This window comes from Mycteria americana, chromosome 7 (genome assembly GCF_035582795.1).
Source record: "Mycteria americana isolate JAX WOST 10 ecotype Jacksonville Zoo and Gardens chromosome 7, USCA_MyAme_1.0, whole genome shotgun sequence".
Taxonomy (NCBI): Eukaryota; Metazoa; Chordata; class Aves; order Ciconiiformes; family Ciconiidae; genus Mycteria; species Mycteria americana.
Genome location: NC_134371.1, coordinates 9,861,649 through 9,880,725, shown reverse-complemented (window position 1 = coordinate 9,880,725; position 19,077 = coordinate 9,861,649). Strand labels below are relative to the sequence as shown.

Here is a 19,077-nt window from a genome sequence, read left to right as displayed (position 1 = left end):
GTGTTAGTACACACAAAAGAAATGCAACAAGCCACAACAACAAAAAAATTGGAAACATGCAATTTCATTTAAATTCCTCCTCCTTCCCACCCTCAATTTGTAGATGAATATTCACAAAAGCCGAGGACTGACAGCAGCAGTTTGATACAGGCATAGGACTGGCAGATCCCATGTGAGTTCCCCCACAGTGCTCTGCCAGGGCACCCACATCCTGCCATTCCAACTCTTGGCCATTCCAACTCTTGGCTTCTCAGCCAGTGCTGAAAAGGTTGTGTCACATTCAGTGCAAGTGCACAGATGCAAGTGAGTGCAGATCATGAACCTTCACGTTTGTCTCAATCCTGGACCACTGAAGTCAACAGCAGTTTGGCTATTGGCTTCAATGAGAACTGGATCAGAAGCATAACTCATATGTCCAAGCAAAAAGTTAGACATTATAAATTAGTTTCATTAGACCGATTAAGAACTTTTAAGTTCTCCTAGTAGAAGAAACGTCTTTCATCTTTATCTAGTAGTCTTATTAGTTATTGAGTAACCTTTTTATATTATGCAGCTATATGTCAAACAGCAGACACAACATTCTCTCATGCTTTCAACCTGAGATTACCCACAACTCCACTCGAATTACCTGGCTGTCTATCTTCTGCCTGACCCCTGAAGCGACGCCTGCGGCTACGATTGCGTCGCTGGGGTTTTTTGTCACTATCATCTGCAATTGCAAAGTTTACCATGAACTATTTCTGATGATAAAATAAGTAAGTAAGTTCTTCAGCAGTTTCAACATGGGGCATTTAAAATTGCTTCTGTTAAAGAGACAGGCTAAATAAGACAGGCTGAAAGAAAAACATAATTTTATACTGAAAGCATACACAATAATGCAAAAGCTAGATTTTACTTTTTTGCTCTTGGCTCATTAAAACATTTAGGCATATGCTTAATGACCTCAAATTTCATTTATTAAATAACCAACCATATGTCAAATTTTAGCCACATAACCCATGAAAGAAGAGGTTTTTTTCCTACGTTATTAAGCAACAGATTATATTCTTGTCCCAGTGAGTATCAAGAGAATTTACTGAGGGAAAAGTACTTAAGCAGAAGCTGGGCAGAGACAAATTAACAGCTCCTTAAGTAGCTTCCCTACACTGAGACTGAGGTTACTAAGGAGAAAATGGAATGCTGATCCAACAGTACTGTTTCTATGAAAACAGCAGCACTAATGGGAAACAAGAAGTTAGTCTTTGGTGTCTTCGGCAGACAGTTTTTACAAAAGAGGCATATGAAAATACTAGTGGAGCTCAGTAAACAGGAGATTTCATGGCAGAGCCACGAGGAAGTCTTTCTTTAATCAGACAGCAACCTTTAACAGAACAACAATTCGTCACTAACAAAAATGAACAAGTGTTTCACTACACTTACATGGACAACACATTTTTTTCTTAGCTTGTTCTGGGACTATCATCCAACTGTTTACATACCTAAACCATTCTCATTAACAGAAGCTGTATCAGACTCTGTCATTCCATCCATAAGAACAGCATCTTCATCAGTCCTTCGCCGGCGTGACCTCCTACGACGGTTACTACTGTGGTGAGATTCACTAGCATCGGTATCCACAGTCTGGTCTGATTCTGTGTTATCAAGCAAGCTGTAAGGGTTGCTGTCCGGATCTTTAAGCACTAAACAAACAAAAAATTTCCATCTAAGATACTGTAGTTACATATAATTTAATTTCCAGGCTGACTTACATCTGTGTGTGAAAGTTTTAAAATATAAAACAACCTTACAAAAGGGTATAATATACAGAACTACAGTAGTTATGATTTCATACTGGTTCCTCTCCGACTCTAATCCAGCAGTAAGTTTTCTGAGGCACCACAACAGGCACTTGCATTATTTCATCACAAAGATCTCCAAGGTGACACTTACAGAACTTTTACTCAAAACCGCTAAATGTGTAAAATACACTTTTCACTTCACAGCAGCACGGTACTTTTGACACTATTGAAGTGTTATGAAGTAGCACAGTCAAATTCTGATAAAACATAAGATAACTTCCATTCTATGATTTCTTCTCTCATTCTGTATCTAAACACAAGCTTAACTCAGAAGGCAGCCATAAGTAACACACCAAAGATTTACAAACTCTGATAATATCATTATTATGCATGTGTAGTAGAGGAAGGAAACAGAGATCATCAGCAGCAGAAGATAAACAAATAAAAATGTAACTACATAGCATATGACAAGAAACTATCACACAACTCTGCTGAAATCCCAATGTGTTAAGATGTAAATGTAAAAATGGAATATTTTAAAATAGTAAGAGGTTATACTGAAAATTGCCAGGAACAAAAACTAAATTCAAAATACATTTGCAACACAGTACCAGAGCTAATGGATGACTTGCCACCACGAGGTCCACCACGCCCACGACCTCCAGATACACTACGCCCTCGTCCTCCAGGACGTCGTCTATTGTCACGTTGATGTCTGCTTTCTCTGTCATCTTCTCCTGCCAAGGACCAGTCACTAAGTTCATCTTTTCTCTCAGATTCTGTTTCAGAGGGATTAGAGAGCTCAGAGTTTGTACCTTGTATAAGAAGGAAAAGAAAATTGGAAATGAGTGTGAAATTTAGGATTATATTCTGGTTTCAGATTCTCACAGAAGTCTTCCAACCAGCATGGCTGGTTATATATACATATATGTTCTAATATATCTTATATATATAAAACCATACAAATTAAATTTATTAATATATATGTATAAAAGTATATAAATATATATATAATTTTACATTATATATATATACTCATATGTAAAAACATATGCACATATAAAACACAGATAGAGCATAAGTTAGCTAAGTTTCTGAGATTCTCAACCTAAGTTTGTTCGTAATAACATCAGAAATAAGGGCTCAAAGATTACCAAAACTGTAATTTATGTACACGGATAAATCAAGGATTAAAGAGCATTTCCTCTCTTTGTGTATACACTGCAGGCATTTGGCGCAGTTTCTAGGCAACTTCTCTGAAATTCCCAAGGACAACTTTATAGCTGATGGCTGTTGCTAAGCAACAACCTCTTCTGGCTGTTGTAATGCTGCTTGAACAATTTAACTGTTTATATTAAATAGCATCCATAATATCCCACCATCTCTGAGCTAACCAAACCCACACAGCCTTTTACTACTTAAAAATTCAACACCTACTATTTATGTAAAACATCCAGGAATTCTCCCTACTAACCATTCTGGAATAAAGAAATTTAGACCCATATGGTTCCAACATGCAATTCTTGCCCTTGGGGGGGGAGGGGGGAGAGGAGTTTTCCAAATGAAAGTCGGTGGGTATATAAACAAACTGAACAACTTTCATTACAGCTTAGTCAAACAATTCATTGGAAAATAGTAAAAAAAAGAAGTTACAAACGTTAGCATTATCATCAGAATCAACCTGACCAACATGGCATGATCCTGGAAGCTACAGTCAGCAACAGACTATAAAATCCAAAAGAACTTGTCTGATTTTGTAACAGAAGTGAGCTACATGTAGATGATCAAGAGTAATTTAGTGTATTGAACAAAAAGATTTTTTTTTCCTGTTTACAGGAGCACCTATGTTTCTTTGTGAAATACGTCTATATTCAAATGCAGACTGTCTCCGTTTGGGGAGCTGCTGCTGAATGAAAAGGGGATGTGCACACCTCTAGGGAACTGAATACCAGTTCCTTGTTAATTTAAAAATACATCAGAGTATCTCACTACATCTTAAACAAATCCAGATAGTTCCTGACCAAATTAAAAGAAACAGGATTTTGTGCTGTCTCCATTTCAAATTCTTTTGCTTTACTTTTCGAAAATACATTCGTAAGATGGCCATGATTAGAGAGAAGCGTTTTTTCTCCTCCTCAATCAAAACAGATAATGCCAATTCCAGATTTTTTTTTTAACTTGTGTCTCCCGAAGGGTACCTGTGGTTCTTTCTCTTTCAAAGCTTTGTATGACATAACTACCACTGTTGAAGGACAAGATCTTACCGGAGTTGGGTTTCCTCATTTTTTCAATTTAAAACTTCACTTCAACAAGAATGTAAATCTAATTAGGTGTTTTGAGCTATGTAAAAAATAAAATGGCAATTCTAAGTTTTCAACCCTACCTTCACTCAACTACACTGAACACAAAGAAATCTAGAAACAGTTATGGATTCAAAAGTATACTGAGGACTTGCTGAATAGATGCTCAAGAAAACTCACCATAACCAGATGTGTAATTGGGGCCTCTGCGGCCTCTCCCTCTTCCGCTGTAGGATCTGGAACCTTGCACTGAGGAGAGGGTGCTCTCATCAGTTGTATAACCCTTTTCTTTTTCAGGAACTCTAGCAGAAGAAGGTCTGAAACCCATACCAATCTGACGCAATTGTTCATCAATCTGGAGCCTTTCCAGTCTTAGTTGTTCTACCTCCTACATAAAAGGAAACAAAAAAAATTGCTGGTAAAGAAATATTCTTTCCCCTCACAAAATACCATCGTCCATCCTGTCATCTTAAAAACTAGCATTCCTGTAGGTGAGTTAACACCACCTTGAAGGTGACTGCAGATAACAGAATTCAACTGAGTTTTGCAATCTCCGAGTTTCGGAAGAAATCTAAACCCTTTCTCTTAGATCACCATGCTGAAAGACTGTTTTTAAGACTATTACCACCTTTCTTAACTACATTTCACCACACACCTTCTAATCAAATTTTAAAAAAGCAAACTGACAAAGTAACATGATTCAGATTCATTCATTATTTCTGTTAAGTCAACGTCACAACTCCATACAAAGCTAACTAATCTAAATGGGTAATTGTGCTAATACTACGTGGTATTAGTATGTTACTACTAGAAATTCCATCCTACCCCAACAGAGCATTAACCTCAGAACAACAAAACACCAACACAGACAAAAAAACCTGCGTATTACTTCTCAAATGCCACTTAAAACAGTGCTCTTCACAGTCCAATCTCTTCAACATCAACAGCACTAAGTAACCATGATAATGTATTTAAAGGCCTCCATAAGACCTATGGGCACGGGGTGGGTTCAAGGCACCAAACCTTAAATCCTGATGTACAGAGGAACAGTTTATCAACTGCAAATCCCACCAAAGTTGTTGCTCAAAAATTCTGTTACTTCAACCAAAGTTTCCTCTACAGATTCTTTTTTCTGAAATACACTTACCTTTAGATACGCGATGTGGTATTCTAAAAGAACTTGGACGTTTCCAATGCTTTCTTTAGTACCAACAAATACAAACGGTACCATTCCCTATAGAAACAAAGTGCCAAATCTTATCTTCAGGAAGAATGTTATCATCAAAACAATGCTTTCTGTTTAAATTATAAAAAAATCTGTTTAAATTACAAAGTGAGCTAAACAAGCAAAGATAGTAACTGAATCTTGGGCTGCAAAGATGCACTAGACATAGCTCAGACTGAGGTGAGGATAGGGACTTGTGTGTTAAGGACTTAAGACTATGCAGCTTTCCCAACAACCTATTGTGGCAGTCGAGGTAACTGGACATACAGTGTTTATATTACCCCCCACACAACAAAATTGCTGTGTGTGTTTATCACAGTAGGTGTGCAGAAGTATCCACAGTTTACCAAGAAGTGTCCAGTGGTTAATTAATCCAACTTTACAAGATGAAGCACCTTTATAAGATTTTATCTTATGGTTTCATATATTTAAAATATGTGAACACAATTAACACTATCAATCCCAAATTAATTATGCAGCTAAAGCACATCTAGGAGAAAGATTAAAAAAAAGTCTTGCTTCAGCAGCAAAAACCCCCACCTTTCTTGAATTGTTTCATATAAAATTTACTGCAAGATGCCCAGCTGAAAAAAGCTTAAAAAGTGCTCTCTCTATACCCGCAGTAAAGTTATAAAACTAGATTTGTTAAATATCCACAAGCATCTATCCTAGAAAACGACCCAAATCACAGGCACGCTGTTTTTGCAACATGGACATCATTACAGGTTGGCCATGAAAAAAAGGATGTATAGGCCACAAAGGCTGTATCTATAAACTACGTAATGATGCAGAGATGAAAGTGATCCTATTCTGATGCCATAAGGTAGCACTTCAACTCATTTGAGTCATGCCCCAGAAATTCTCACTTTCTGCATGTATTTTCCTACACATTCTTTGTTAAAAGATTCAACATGACTGGTTTGGAAAATAAAAACCTAATCATAGGAAGAAACAATAAAGTACTTACATCTTCACGGGGCAGTTTATTTTCATTATCTCCTTCAATTCTCACCCTGACGACTCCAGACTTGTCTACAATCTCCTGAATCACTTTTCCATTTTTTCCAATAACTTTTCCTTCAGAGGGCAAGAATGGTTAATTTTGCACCCATGTGCAAAATATTTTAATGGATTTCTTAATCTTTTAAGTTACATATAACATAATTGCAACAACCACCTCACTCTCCTTTACCGTTCACGTTGTTTCAAAGTTTTCTCTTACTTCACACAGGTAAAAAAAAAAACCCCAAAGAAAACCCCACACTGTGCCAGAAGAAAGCAGTGAAAACTTCCAAAATTAAACTATATATAGATATATGCATAGAATGACAAATATTGAAGAAGATCACCACTACACATAAGTTTCAAATAGAACCAGACTAAGAATAGAATGGCACAAAACTTTTGCAAATGCTATTTTAAATTTATTCAATCTTATTCAATATTTCCTGACATTTTGACAGGCTTATTTAATATATGTTTGTTGTGAGCCTCTTAAAAAAAAAAAAGTAAAAAACTACATAATTGTTTTCTGAAAATTAATTTTGCCTTTACAACAAACATGAGTACTGCCCATACTTCCCATATTACCTTTAAAATATTTATTTTGAGATCATGTGTGGGATCTAAATCAAAAGGTTCTTCAGAACTTGTATGTTTAAATCTCAAAAAAAGTGACTCCTTTGCACCTTTACTAAAAGTTTTTAGCTCTTCCTTAAACTAAAGTTATGCAGGAACATTTCGTCATCCCAGCTACAGATATCTGACACTTAAAGACATTTCTGTTTTAATTATGAGTAAAGGTAGAACCTCTGAAAAAAGGGTGTAACAGCCAAAAGTGTGTGACGGAACACTCCATAAGAAATATTCTTTACAGCAGGTATCAACATGATACAAAGTAAAGTGCAAAAAGCATTAAAAATAGTTTCCTTTCCTCAACAGTTCAAATAGCTCAGCAGGGTTTTTTGTATGGTTTTGTCTTAAAAAAAACATGCTACAACTAATCATTCTGTATGCCTACAATTTCATTTTGCACAGTGACCCTGTTACTACTACTAAGATAAACCACACTCATTATAGTGTTAAACATTTTTCTACGGGTAATGGTTAGCCAGGATTTGGGAAACAGTCCTCAGTCCCAAGGAGCTTCAGTAGCTGAAATTGGCAATTCAGTAGATGGCACTCTTTTCTCTTGATACAGAAAGAAATGCATTGGGCACAGCACGATAACTTCAATTTGAGTCATTAAAGATCACTATGCTTCTTTTAACTTGGGCGTCTTCATAAAGTGTAGCTAAATGTATGTCTCCTTACATACGTGACCCATAGGTGATCTGGGCAAGATGTCTGCCTTTGTCATAAATCGTTACTGTAATTGTTAAAAAGTAGCATTTTCAGTTAAATGCATTACTAGTGCCATGAGTCCTGTATGGGTCTATTCACATTAGGTAGAATGCCATCCAAAAACACCCAAAACCTCAATTTGTAAAACATTAAATTTAGCGAAATTCCTTGGTTCAACTAGGTTTGCTGAATGAGATTGCAGAAAAAAAATGTGTTCATGTACAAACTAACAATTAATTTGCTGAATGTTAAAACAAGCTTTAACATTTGGTAGATGAGAGAATCATCAAGTTGCATCAGATACACACTTTGCAGAGATCCTATTAAAAAAAAAACAAACAAAACGCTACACCTTAACTTGCTCAAGTTACAAAACCTTGAATACCTAATTTTTAGGAGTTTGCACATGAATTAAGTTACATAGTCTATAATATGCAAGCTGTAAGTCCAAAACTACAGGGGGTTAAAGCACAGCTTCTAATTTCTGCTTTGGATAATCCAAACTGCTGTGGAATGAGGTATAACACCTGCATTCTTAATACTCCCTTCACATCTGCATTGCCTGTGAGCTGGTAACATAGAGTAGGAAGCTGCCAGACTCAGAAAGCACAACAAGCAGGCTAAGACGAGTAGAACAAGGGAAATGGAAAAAGTACCCTATGAAGACTGGACTAGGGAAAGACATGTATTTTTCTTGAAGGGCAACAGAGATTAACCCCACCTTTAGGTAACTTACGAGACAGAAGCTACCATAATATGCATTTATAAGTTTTGGGAAGCTACACCTTCATGAAACCAAAACATGGAAAAATGCCCATTTCTGGACTGAGGATGAGACTGACAAGTGCTGCTAATTTACAGAGCAGCTCAACACCATCCAGCCACCACCTCCAACAAATCTGAACCCAGGAGGGAGCAGTAACATGAGAATTGTCTTGTGTCATTCTTGCAACTCAACTATAGTACTTCCATATTAAATTCTGGAATTTAGTTTCAGCACTTCTAAGTAGTCAATTTAGCAAATAATTTTTTTACTAGAATCTGAACTTCAAATATTACCATTAAATTAGGTAGTACAAGTCTGTAATGAGACCATTTTAAGTACTAAAATCCTGACAAAGTATTATTCAACAATAATATATGTAATTTCTTAATTCCCTGATACATACAGTTTTAAAAGATTAATCACTTTCTACTTAAATGGAGACATCAAATATCATACTGGCATCTAAATCTTCTCTGCAGAGTCATGCTGATTGGGCTCCCTTTCCCCAAGTTTTCAAGTTTTAGTAGTATTACATACCAACGAGATTTCTGGGAACTTGAATAAAGTCCTCCACAAATTCCAAGTAACTTCTAGCCTTTTTTACTGCATCAGCAGTCTGGAAATGAATTTAAAAAAAATGGAGTTTATTTGTGAATATAACATGTTAAAAATAAAACCTTGTAGCAACAGCTGCAAGCCTTCCAAACATCAAACTTATTTTCAAAAAGAGAGGAACAGAGACAAGATTAATCTAGTTTTGAACTAAATGTTAAAGAAATAATTGAGTAAAATGCCCAGAAACAAAATTCAGTGGCAAAGCAAAGCATCAGTAATGAAAAAACCAACTTTTTCTATGCTGTTTTAAGACATTTTAAAATATTATCTGCAACTTATCATTAGTAAACCCCAGCCATAAAATATCTTAAAATGTATCTTGAAGCAGTTGCTGGTAGACATTAATTGGGAAAAAACAGCTAATTATATTTACTTTCTTGAAAATCAAGACACAATTTTCAAATCTAGAACCTATTTAAAAAAAAAGTCAATACAACTATTATCACAAAGATTCTGTACTTAAATAAATTTCTAAAAGGTCCTACCAGCATTCATAGAAACTTCAACCTACAAGAATACTATGCTAAAAGAAACTTTGGATCATGTATCTCGTTTCACCTGACTTTGCAGTGAATGATAATCATATGGCTATGATTAGATGGGCAAGCCATAAAACGATAGTTTAACCTCTGCATTTTCCTCTAAACTGCTTTGGAAGCATCCAGTTTTTCTCCACAGAAACTGTGCTACCATCGATACTGTCAGCAATACGAATTTATTTTGCAACTTTTAATGTCGTTTTTAAGATGTAATACACTATTACATTTCCCAGAGGACCACATATAGAAAAATGGGAAGAAGAAAATGAATTTTAGATTTGTTTGTCTCTTGACAGTATCTAAAGATTATGTCACCTGATAAAGATAAGACATTTCCAAGGTTGAAGAGCAATCTCTCCACAGAACTTTACAGGCTCACTGTAAACAGTGACTGGCTTTACAGCCTTTTCCATAAGAAAGGTGTACTGATTTTTCAGAACAGCCTAAATAAAACAGCTGTTAGAAGTTCCCTATGAAGTTTCTGTTCTCTTCCTTAGTATTCAAGAGAATGGAAAGAAGACAACAAAAATCAATCCAGAACCTTTGCTGTAACAGATAGATCCATTTTGCATGCAAGTATGAATACCAAGGACTGTCTGCAAATACTCATTAATCCTCAGTGAATAAACGCTGCCAAAGCGACAGAAGTAGCTACTCCTCTTAGGTGTGCGCAGACTCACAAGGCTTGCCCACCACACAACCCACTTGTATCTTCAGGAAAGCAACTTGCTGCAGAAAGGCTGTAAGGCTACATTCAGAGCACAGTGCTCTGCTGGAGAATTTGGCAGCAGTCAGGCAAAGTGGGGATTCAAAGGAGCAACAGCACTGCAGGAAGGTATAGGAGCATACAGACGCAGCACACCAAGCCTGTTTAGAACTGCCTCCAGATAGGAAGTTTTCTGTTTCCTCTACAAAAATTCTGCTGCTTCTCTCCTGTCTTATGCCTGACAGGAAACTAAGCCTGAATAACAAGCACCTTCAGACAAACTCTCTCCGTAACTACAGGCAAATTACACTAGGGCAACCTGAATTCTACACAGATCGCTAAAATGGTATACTGAACTAAGGAACCTTAGAACTGTTTAGGTTGGAAAAGACCTTTAAGATCACCAAGTCCAATTGTTAACCTAGCCCTGCCAATTCCACCACTAAACCATGTCCCTAAGTGCCATGTCTACGCATCTTTTAAATACGTCCAGGGATGGCGACTCAACCACTTCCCTGGGCAGCCTGTTCCAATGCTTGACAACCCTTTCAGTGAAGAAAAATTTCCTAATATCCAGTCTAAACCTCCCCTGGTGCAACTTGAGGCCATTTCCTCTCATCCTATCACTAGTTACCTGGGAGAAGAGACCGGCCCCCACCTCTCTACAACCTCCTTTCAGGTAGTTGTAGAGAGCGATAAGGTCTCCCCTCAGCCTCCTTTTCTCCAGGCTAAACAACCCCAGTTCCCTTAGCCACTCCTCATAAGACTTGTGCTCCAGACCCTTCACCAGCTTTGCTGCTCTTCTCTGGACAGGCTCCAGCCCCTCAATGTCTTTCTTGCAGTGAGGGGCCCAAAACTGAACACAGCATTCGAGGTGTGGCTTCACCAGTGCCCAGTACAGAGGCACGATCACTTCCCTAGTACTGCTGGCCACACCATTCCTGATACAAGCCAGGATGCCATTGGCTTTCTTGGCCACCTGGGTACACTGCCAGCTCATATTCAGCCAGCTATCGACCAACACTCCCAGGTCCTTCTCTGCTGGGCAGCTTTTCCAGGCCGCTCTTCCCCAAGCCCGTAGCATTGCACAGGGTTGTTGTGACCCAGGTGCAGGACCCAGCACTTGGCCTTGTTGAACCTCATACAATTGACCTTGGCCCATCAATCCAGCCTGTCCAGGTCCCTCTTGTAGAGCCTTCCTACCCTCAAGCAGATCAACACTTCCGCACAACTTGGTGTCCTCTGCAAACTTACTGAGAATGAACTCAATCCCTTCATCCAGACCACTGATAAAGGTATTAAGCAGAACTAGCCCCAATACTGAGCCCTGGGGAACACCACTTGTGACTGGCCACCAACTGGATTTAACTCCGTTAACTCCACACCACAACTCTTTGGGCTCAGCCATCCAGCCAGATTTTTACCCAAAGGGTACGCCCATCCAAGCCATGAGCAGCCAGTTTCTCCAGGAGAATGCTGTGAGAAATGGTGTCAAAGGTTTTACTAAAGTCTAGGTAGACAACATCCACAGCCTTTCCCTCATCCACTAAGCAGGTCACCTTGTCATAGAAGGAGATCTGGTTAGTCAAGCAGGAATGCCTTTTATAACTTCACGCTGACTGGGCCTGATCACCTGGTTGTCCTGTACATGCTGCGTAATGGCACTCAAGATGATCTGCTCCATAACCTTCCCTGGCACCGAGGTCAGGCTGACAGGCCTGTAGTTCCCCGGATCCTCCTTCCAGCCCTTCATGTACATGGACATCACATTTGCTAACCTCCAGTCAACTGGGACCTCCCCAGTTAGCCAGGACTGCTAATGAAGGATTGCAAGCGGCTTGGTGAACACTTCCACCAGCTCCCTCAGTACTCCTGGGAGGATCCCATCTGGCCCCATAGACTTGTGTGTGTCTAAGTGGTGTAGCAGGTCGCTAACCATCTCCCCTTGGATTATGGGGGCTTCATTCTGCTCCCCATTCCTGTCTTCCAGCTCAGGGGACTGGGTACCCAGAGAACAACTGCTCTTACTATTAAAGACTGAGGCAAAGAAGGCATTAAGTACGTCAGCCTTTTCCTCACCCTTTGTCACTATGTTTCCCCCCGCGTCCAATAAAGAATGGAGATTCTCCTTAGCCCTCCTTTTGTTGCTAATGTATTTATAGAAACATTTTTTATTGTCTTTTACAGCAGTAGCCAGATTAAGCTCCAGTCGGGCTTTGGCCCTTCTAATTTTCTCCCTGCACAACCTCACAGCATCCTTGTAGTCCTCCTGAGTTGCCTGCCCCTTCTTCCAAAGGTCATAAACTCTCCTTTTTTTTCCCTGAGTTCCACCCAAAGCTCTCTGTTCAGCCAGGCTGCTCTTCTTCCCCACTGGCTCGTCTTTCGGCACATGGGGACAGCCTGCTCCTGTGCCTTTAAGATTTCCTTCTTAAAGAACGTCCAGCCTTCCTGGACTCCTTTGCCCTTCAGGACTGCATCCAAAGGGACTCTGTCAACCAGTCTCCTAAACAGGCCAAAGTCCGCCCTCTGGAAATCCAAGGTGGCAGTCCTGCTGACCTCTCTCCTTACTTCTCCAAGAATCAAAAAGTCTATCATTTTGTGATCGCTATGCCCAAGATGACCTCCAACCGTCACATCACCCACAAGTCCTTCTCTGTTCACAAACAAGAGGTCCAGCGGGGCACCTTCCCTAGTTGGCTCACTCACCAGCTGTGTCACGAAGTTCTCTTCTACGTACTCCAGGAACCTCCTGGACTGTTTCCTCTCTGCTGTATTTTATTTCCAGCAGACATCTGGAAAGTTGAAGTCCCTCACGAGAACAAGGGCTAGCAATTGTAAGACTTCTCCCAGCTGCTTATAGAATATTTTGTCTGCCTCTTCATCCCAGTTGGGTGGTCTACAGCAGAATCCCACCATGATATCTGCCTTGTTGGCCTTCCCCCAATTCTTACCCATAAACACTCAACCCTATCGTCACCATCATTAAGCTCTAGACAATCCAAACACTCCCTAACATACAGGGCTACCCCACTGCCTCTCCTTCCCTGCCTATCCCTTCTGAAGAGTTTATAGCCATCCATTGCAGCACTCCAGTTGTGCGAGTCATCCCACCGTGTTTCCGCGATGGCAACTATACCATAGTTTTCCTGATGCACAATGACTTCCAGGCCCTCCTGTTTGTTGCCCATGCTGTGTGCACTGGTGTAGATGCACTTCAGTTGGGCTATTTATCCTGCCACCTTTTTTGGGGGGAGAAGCCCTAATTCCTACATGACCATTCTCAGGTGCTTCCATGGTTTCTAACACATCAATAACCCTTGCATCTTTGCTGCTGCATGGATTTGCATCCCGTACCTCCACTGACACAGCAGACCGAAGGACCTCGCTAGCACACCGTCCCTTGAACACTGATGTGCCACCCCCAGGCTGATCTCTAGCAAGCCTGGTTTTATCCCTTTCCCCCTTCAAATCTAGCTTAAAGCTCTTTCAATGAGCCCTGCTAACTCCTGTGCAAAGTTCCTTTTCCCTCTTTGAGACAGGTGTACCCTGACTGTCGCCAGCAGGCCTGGTGTCATGTAGACAGACCCATGATCAAAAACACCAAAATTCTGCCAGTGACACCAGGCTCGGAGCCAGGTATTGATCTGCTGGCTTTTCCTGTTTCTTCCCTCATCATTCCCTGCAACTGGAAGGATAGAGGAGAACACCACTTGTGCTCCTGATCCCTTTACCCGTCGTCCTAAGGCCCTGAAGTCTCTCTTGATTGCCCTCGGACTTCTTGTTGCAACTTCATCACTGCCTACCTGAAAAATCAATAATGGATAATAATTTGAGGGCCATACCAGGGTAGGAAGTTTTCTCTTCACATCTTTTACCCAGGCCCCAGGGAGGCAGCAGACTTCCCTGAGGAGTGGGTCTGGTCTGTATATTGGGCCTTCTGTTCTCTTTAGAAGCGAGTCTCCTATGACAGTGACCTGGGTTTTTGTTTGGTTGTTGTTTGTTTTTGGTTTTTGTTTGTTTTTAGGAATCTGTCCTAACCATATCACCGCTACATTGCAAGTAATATTACAACTAAGGCGCTCTCCTTCCAGAATGCTGGTTTCTGGCCACAGTTCATCTACAACGTTTTCCAAGATAAGACAGTGTCATTGGTTAGTGGCAAGAACTCCTACAAATACTCTCTTATAGCTTTATTATTAAATGACAGAAATTAACTGACAGTTAATTGAGGTTATACAGATGCTGAAACAAGAAACAAAGCTTCAAATTAGCAACAGCAAAAGTGTAGAATTAAGGGACCAATATCAGCATCTAGTCAGCAATGACTGCTTTTGAACACAGTTTCCATTTTACACTAATGCCTCAGCCCTTTCATCTGTCATTTTTTAGGCAACACATGAAATAAAAGTAGCACCAGCTCCTGCATCTTTCAATCAAATTAGGGAAGTCCTAGAAGAACAAAAAAATTTATAAACCTCTACTTCTGACAGAGGTCAAAACAACAGCAAGAGAAACATGGGTGAATTGGATTTCATGATAATGAAACAAGCAATAAAGCATGGAAAACAGATGAACAGGAAATCATTGTAGGGAGCAGAGGCTATGCTACATACTCAAAGCAACTGCTAAAATGATACAAACTTCAACACACATGAGCAATTTTTCACCTTCAATGAACTCTACAAATAGGACACAATTAACTAAAGAGTTCACAATGTCCTGCTTCAGAAGTATGTTTATCAATTCCTTCCCAAATAAAGATGAAGGAACAGTGACTGCTTTCACAGAAGCAGAGTCAGGATGAGAAAAATACACCATTGCCACTAACTGCAGTTCTCCAGTGCACTCATATGCATACTTACACTTTGCCACAAGCACTCAGAATTGTTACGCAAGTACAACCTGTATGACTCATTCACACCTCAACATGAGATAGCATACAAAACCGATTTGGACAATGTATTCTCAGTTCCTTGCAGTCAGTAATTCAGAAAAGGAAAAGTAACTTCTCGATCTCTAAAAATCAGTGTGCACAGGGATTAAAAACCTCAAAGAATTCCAGTTACTAGTAACTACCTTTCTAACTTTGAATTACAGTCTATACATCCGTTCATGCTCTGGTTACTTCACATAGTAGCTCCTACAATCAAGACACGTCCATGTTACTTGAAGAGTCTAATAGAAAGATTAATGCATGGTATTTTTTGAAACAGCATTATACCTACCATTTTTGCAGGAGGAGAGTTCTACATGAGTGTGAAACAAGAACTGTATGGCTGCAGATTTGAGGGAAAGTGTTTTGTAACACAGTCACTAATGTAGAGCTAGTGGCTACACGCTGGTGCACTCCTATTACAAATGGGGGATCTGTCTCGGGAGTCTCACACCAGTTTCTGAGACAAGGTTTCAAAAGTCTCTCCAAAGTCCTGGTAGCTCTTTTAGATCTTCCCGAATGGAAAAAACAAAACTACCTCTGGGAATCATTTGAAAAGCCTTATCCCCATGCAGATAAAGACAAAGCCCTCCCAAGTCATGGAAGGGAACAGTGCTTTTTCCATTGTGATAAAAGTCTTTTTTCAAGAAAATAAAATGCCTATTAGTCTCCTAGTTCAAACAGAACTGAGCTAATGAAAGCTCCAAAGGGAAAATGAGTGTTCTTGTTTTCTCCAAAGGGAAAATAAGAAGTAACAGCCTCCTGAAAAAGCCAGGATAGATAGGATCTTGCTACTCTTCTATCCAAAGGAAGTTATCATACAGTTAAGTATCTTAAAGAAATGGTGTAAGAGGGAAGAAGCTCAAGTGTTAAGAATTGCACAAGAATTGAATGCAATTAAGTTTTGCCAGTAATTAAGGTCTAAGAGAAGCTTTTCTGTTTCTGACAAGGCTCTCCCTCCTGAGGGAGCACGAGATTTCAAAAGTAGGGATAGCCACTCACTGTCCAAACTCTGAAGTTCACAGTACTGTAGTCTCCGTAACAGGTATCACAAGCAGCAGTTCAGGCAGAAGGGGAAGGGTCTTGGAATCAAAGTGGTCTTGACCAGAGAAGGAAGCAGCATCAATAGCATCCCATACAGTTTAGCTTCCTTCTAATCATATAGCTTTCCAATATACTTTAAAATGTATCTCCCTGTTTCTTCCTCAAAGATTCTGGCCCTGAGCAACACTGAACTCTTATTTGTATGCAAAACGTTAGCTATGAGAGACCCTCAGACCCTGACTACAATGTCAAGGACACTGGATCACTACTTCCACACACCTCACAGCCTAAAATTGTCTGCCCATGCATTCAGCCATTAGGGCCTGGCTGCTTGCCAACTCCAGCTGAAAAGAGGCAAAAAGAGTAGACAAGTATACCCAGATGCTGAAGCCCTCGTCATGGAATATTTAGGTTGCCTGGCTTTTTTAGAAGCAGCTATCACTTCTAGGAAGGACAAGGCTGGCTGTGTCTAAAGGCATTTTTATTTAGGGGGCATCTGGTATTTATAATCATTGCTGTGCACTACTGTAAGAGGCTGGTGACAGTCATAACCTTTCCACAAGTTTCAGCACCACATCATTCATGTTAAAGAGATCGAAACTGGAATACACTGGACATTCTACTGCATTTAAACTTGTCCAATTCTTCTTCATGAACTGTGAGATGTGATTTAGTGGTAGTACTAGGTCAAAGAAGGATCCGTTACCACCCTGATACCCTGGAAGTGTTTAAGGTTTCCAAAGAAAGGACAGAGAACTTCAGAGATACTGAAGAGTACAGAAGTTTGTCCTCCTCTCAGCACTATCAACTTCACCTGACCCTTGGATCACAACCAGGTTCTACTCCTGACATACATGGAGCATAATTCAACACCACAGGTTGCTGAAACAGTAGACAACCAAGGACTTCTAGAAGTGTTAACACCAGGGACTCAGGTGTTAGTGGCACCTGTAGAGTTGGTAACATGGGATAGAAACCCTCAAGAAATGTTCTGACAGGGCCCTGGTGACAGTGGCATCTTTGTCACTACTCTTCTGCCTCCTGAATTGATCATTGTTTTGGTCCAAAGACCAACTACATTTCAAGGCACTTGTGAGATTTAAAGCACATCAGGGTAAGAGTCACACAAATGGAATTAACTTGGAGCAAACCAGTATTACTTTGCCAAAGCCAGCATTGAATTGCCAAAATAAAAGGGTTAGAAGCAGCAGATACAGGCTTTAACACATTTGGCTAGGACACAGGAACAGACATAACACAGCAAAACACACATGAACTAGAAAGGGGGGAGGGGGAGAACCAACAAGAACAGCATATACAGTCTGAAGGAAAAAAAACCAACCAAACAACAAAAAACTGTGATCAAGTAAAATAGCGGCAAACGATACTTCTCTCAGGTTGACCGAGATGTACAGTGCAGTTATAGAATTTGTGCATCAGGACATGGACTGATTAGGATGGAATACATCTTAAGGAGGTCACCACTGCAATGAAGTCTTGTATTTCAAATATGTGTAGTACAAGCTGCCATAGTGTGAACATGTATATAGACAGACAACTACTCAACTATTTCCAGTTCTTAGTTCTGGGTACAGCTCTCACCACTCTAAAAGCAAATATAGAGCTAAATGTTCATGAGTTTCATATAAAGTTTCCCCCTTACCTCTCCATAGATTCTGAAAGTACCAGTATCCTCCTCAAGTTCAATGGCAGTAACTCCTGGAACCTTTCTGGCTTGTTGTATGTTACTGCCATGTGTTCCTATAGCAAGTCCCATTAAATCTTCTCTGACTACAAATTCCTCATGAAATGCTGCAGCAAGCTGCTTTGTGCACTGAAGGGAAAATAAAGTAAGACTCATCCACATGCACTCAATGTAATGTACAGTTACATACTCAGTTTCAAGCAACAGGAATTACAAGCTATGGCTTACTTCTAAGTGTTTTGTAGCTTCTTCGTTTCTTGACATAAGCATAAGTTTGGTACGAATGCTGCGCAAATGCATGTCACTGAGTATATTCACTCTCTTCACTGTTGCTTCACTGGCAGACTACAAAAGAGAAGGAACATGAAGTTTCATTTTTTAAGCAAATCCACATTTAAAGGATAAATCAGGAACCTATTTAAACTAAATCATAAAACATGATCTAAATTTCTAGAACGTACATGGACATTATTCTTCCTCAAAGCAAAGCATGAGAAATTCAGCACCACCTGCACAAACCCACCAATTTTCTGTTCTCACTCACAGCATTTTACACTACAGATTTTGCTGCTGGATATACACAGTAACTCTTTCCCCTTGATGTTCCCCAGACAAACAAATTAAATATAATTCTACCATATACATACTTGTCACTTACTGTCTGAATGGCAGAGCTAAGGAAATAAGCAAGGAAAACACAATTCTGGAGAGTGAGGTTCTAATAGATAATATTAAGTAAACAGAACTGTGAAGAACAGAACTAATGCTGGGAAAAGTCTATGTAGTAAGAGAAAACCATCACAGAAGAATTTAAGTGAACAATTCCTTAATGGCTATGCTGAACTGGTGCAGTTCTTCATGTGGAAATCCAGCTGTAGTTCAAAGTGCACAGTGTAATACAGTATGGGGGGAAATTTACTGCTCCAGAGCAGAGTAAGCTATAGTTAGCTTTGAGCCATCTGCACGAATCAGTGAAATGGCACTCAGTTGTGGATGACAAAAATCATAAAAACAATGAGACTAAAAGCTGCTCCTAAAATTAGGCTGCATGCAGTGCAGTACTTGTAGCCTCTCTAAAAGGCCTACCCCAAAGATTAAATTTAAACACATCTACTTATATTAA

At 39.7% G+C, this 19,077-nt stretch overlaps 2 protein-coding genes across 3 annotated transcripts in view; both read right to left on the bottom strand.

Moving 5' to 3' along the window:
- The window catches only part of FXR1 (FMR1 autosomal homolog 1), a 42,471-nt gene that overhangs the window by 3,949 nt on the left and 19,445 nt on the right, over positions 1-19,077 (bottom strand). The window contains exons 7-15 of one of the 2 annotated variants that reach the window (XM_075506947.1): positions 18,183-18,299; positions 17,913-18,083; positions 8,950-9,028; positions 6,271-6,380; positions 5,226-5,312; positions 4,259-4,466; positions 2,390-2,593; positions 1,479-1,679; positions 629-709 (exon numbers count right to left, since the gene is read on the bottom strand). In XM_075506947.1, coding sequence (XP_075363062.1) covers positions 629-709; positions 1,479-1,679; positions 2,390-2,593; positions 4,259-4,466; positions 5,226-5,312; positions 6,271-6,380; positions 8,950-9,028; positions 17,913-18,083; positions 18,183-18,299 — 1,258 coding nt within the window. The remainder of the gene's footprint in view (positions 1-628; positions 710-1,478; positions 1,680-2,389; positions 2,594-4,258; positions 4,467-5,225; positions 5,313-6,270; positions 6,381-8,949; positions 9,029-17,912; positions 18,084-18,182; positions 18,300-19,077) is intronic. The other variant, XM_075506948.1, reaches the window with a different exon arrangement.
- TTC14 (tetratricopeptide repeat domain 14) overlaps positions 12,630-19,077 on the bottom strand; it is a 118,169-nt gene continuing 111,721 nt past the window's right edge. The window contains exon 12 of the transcript XR_012776427.1: positions 12,630-12,642. The gene's annotated coding sequence lies outside the window, so the exon portion shown is untranslated. The remainder of the gene's footprint in view (positions 12,643-19,077) is intronic.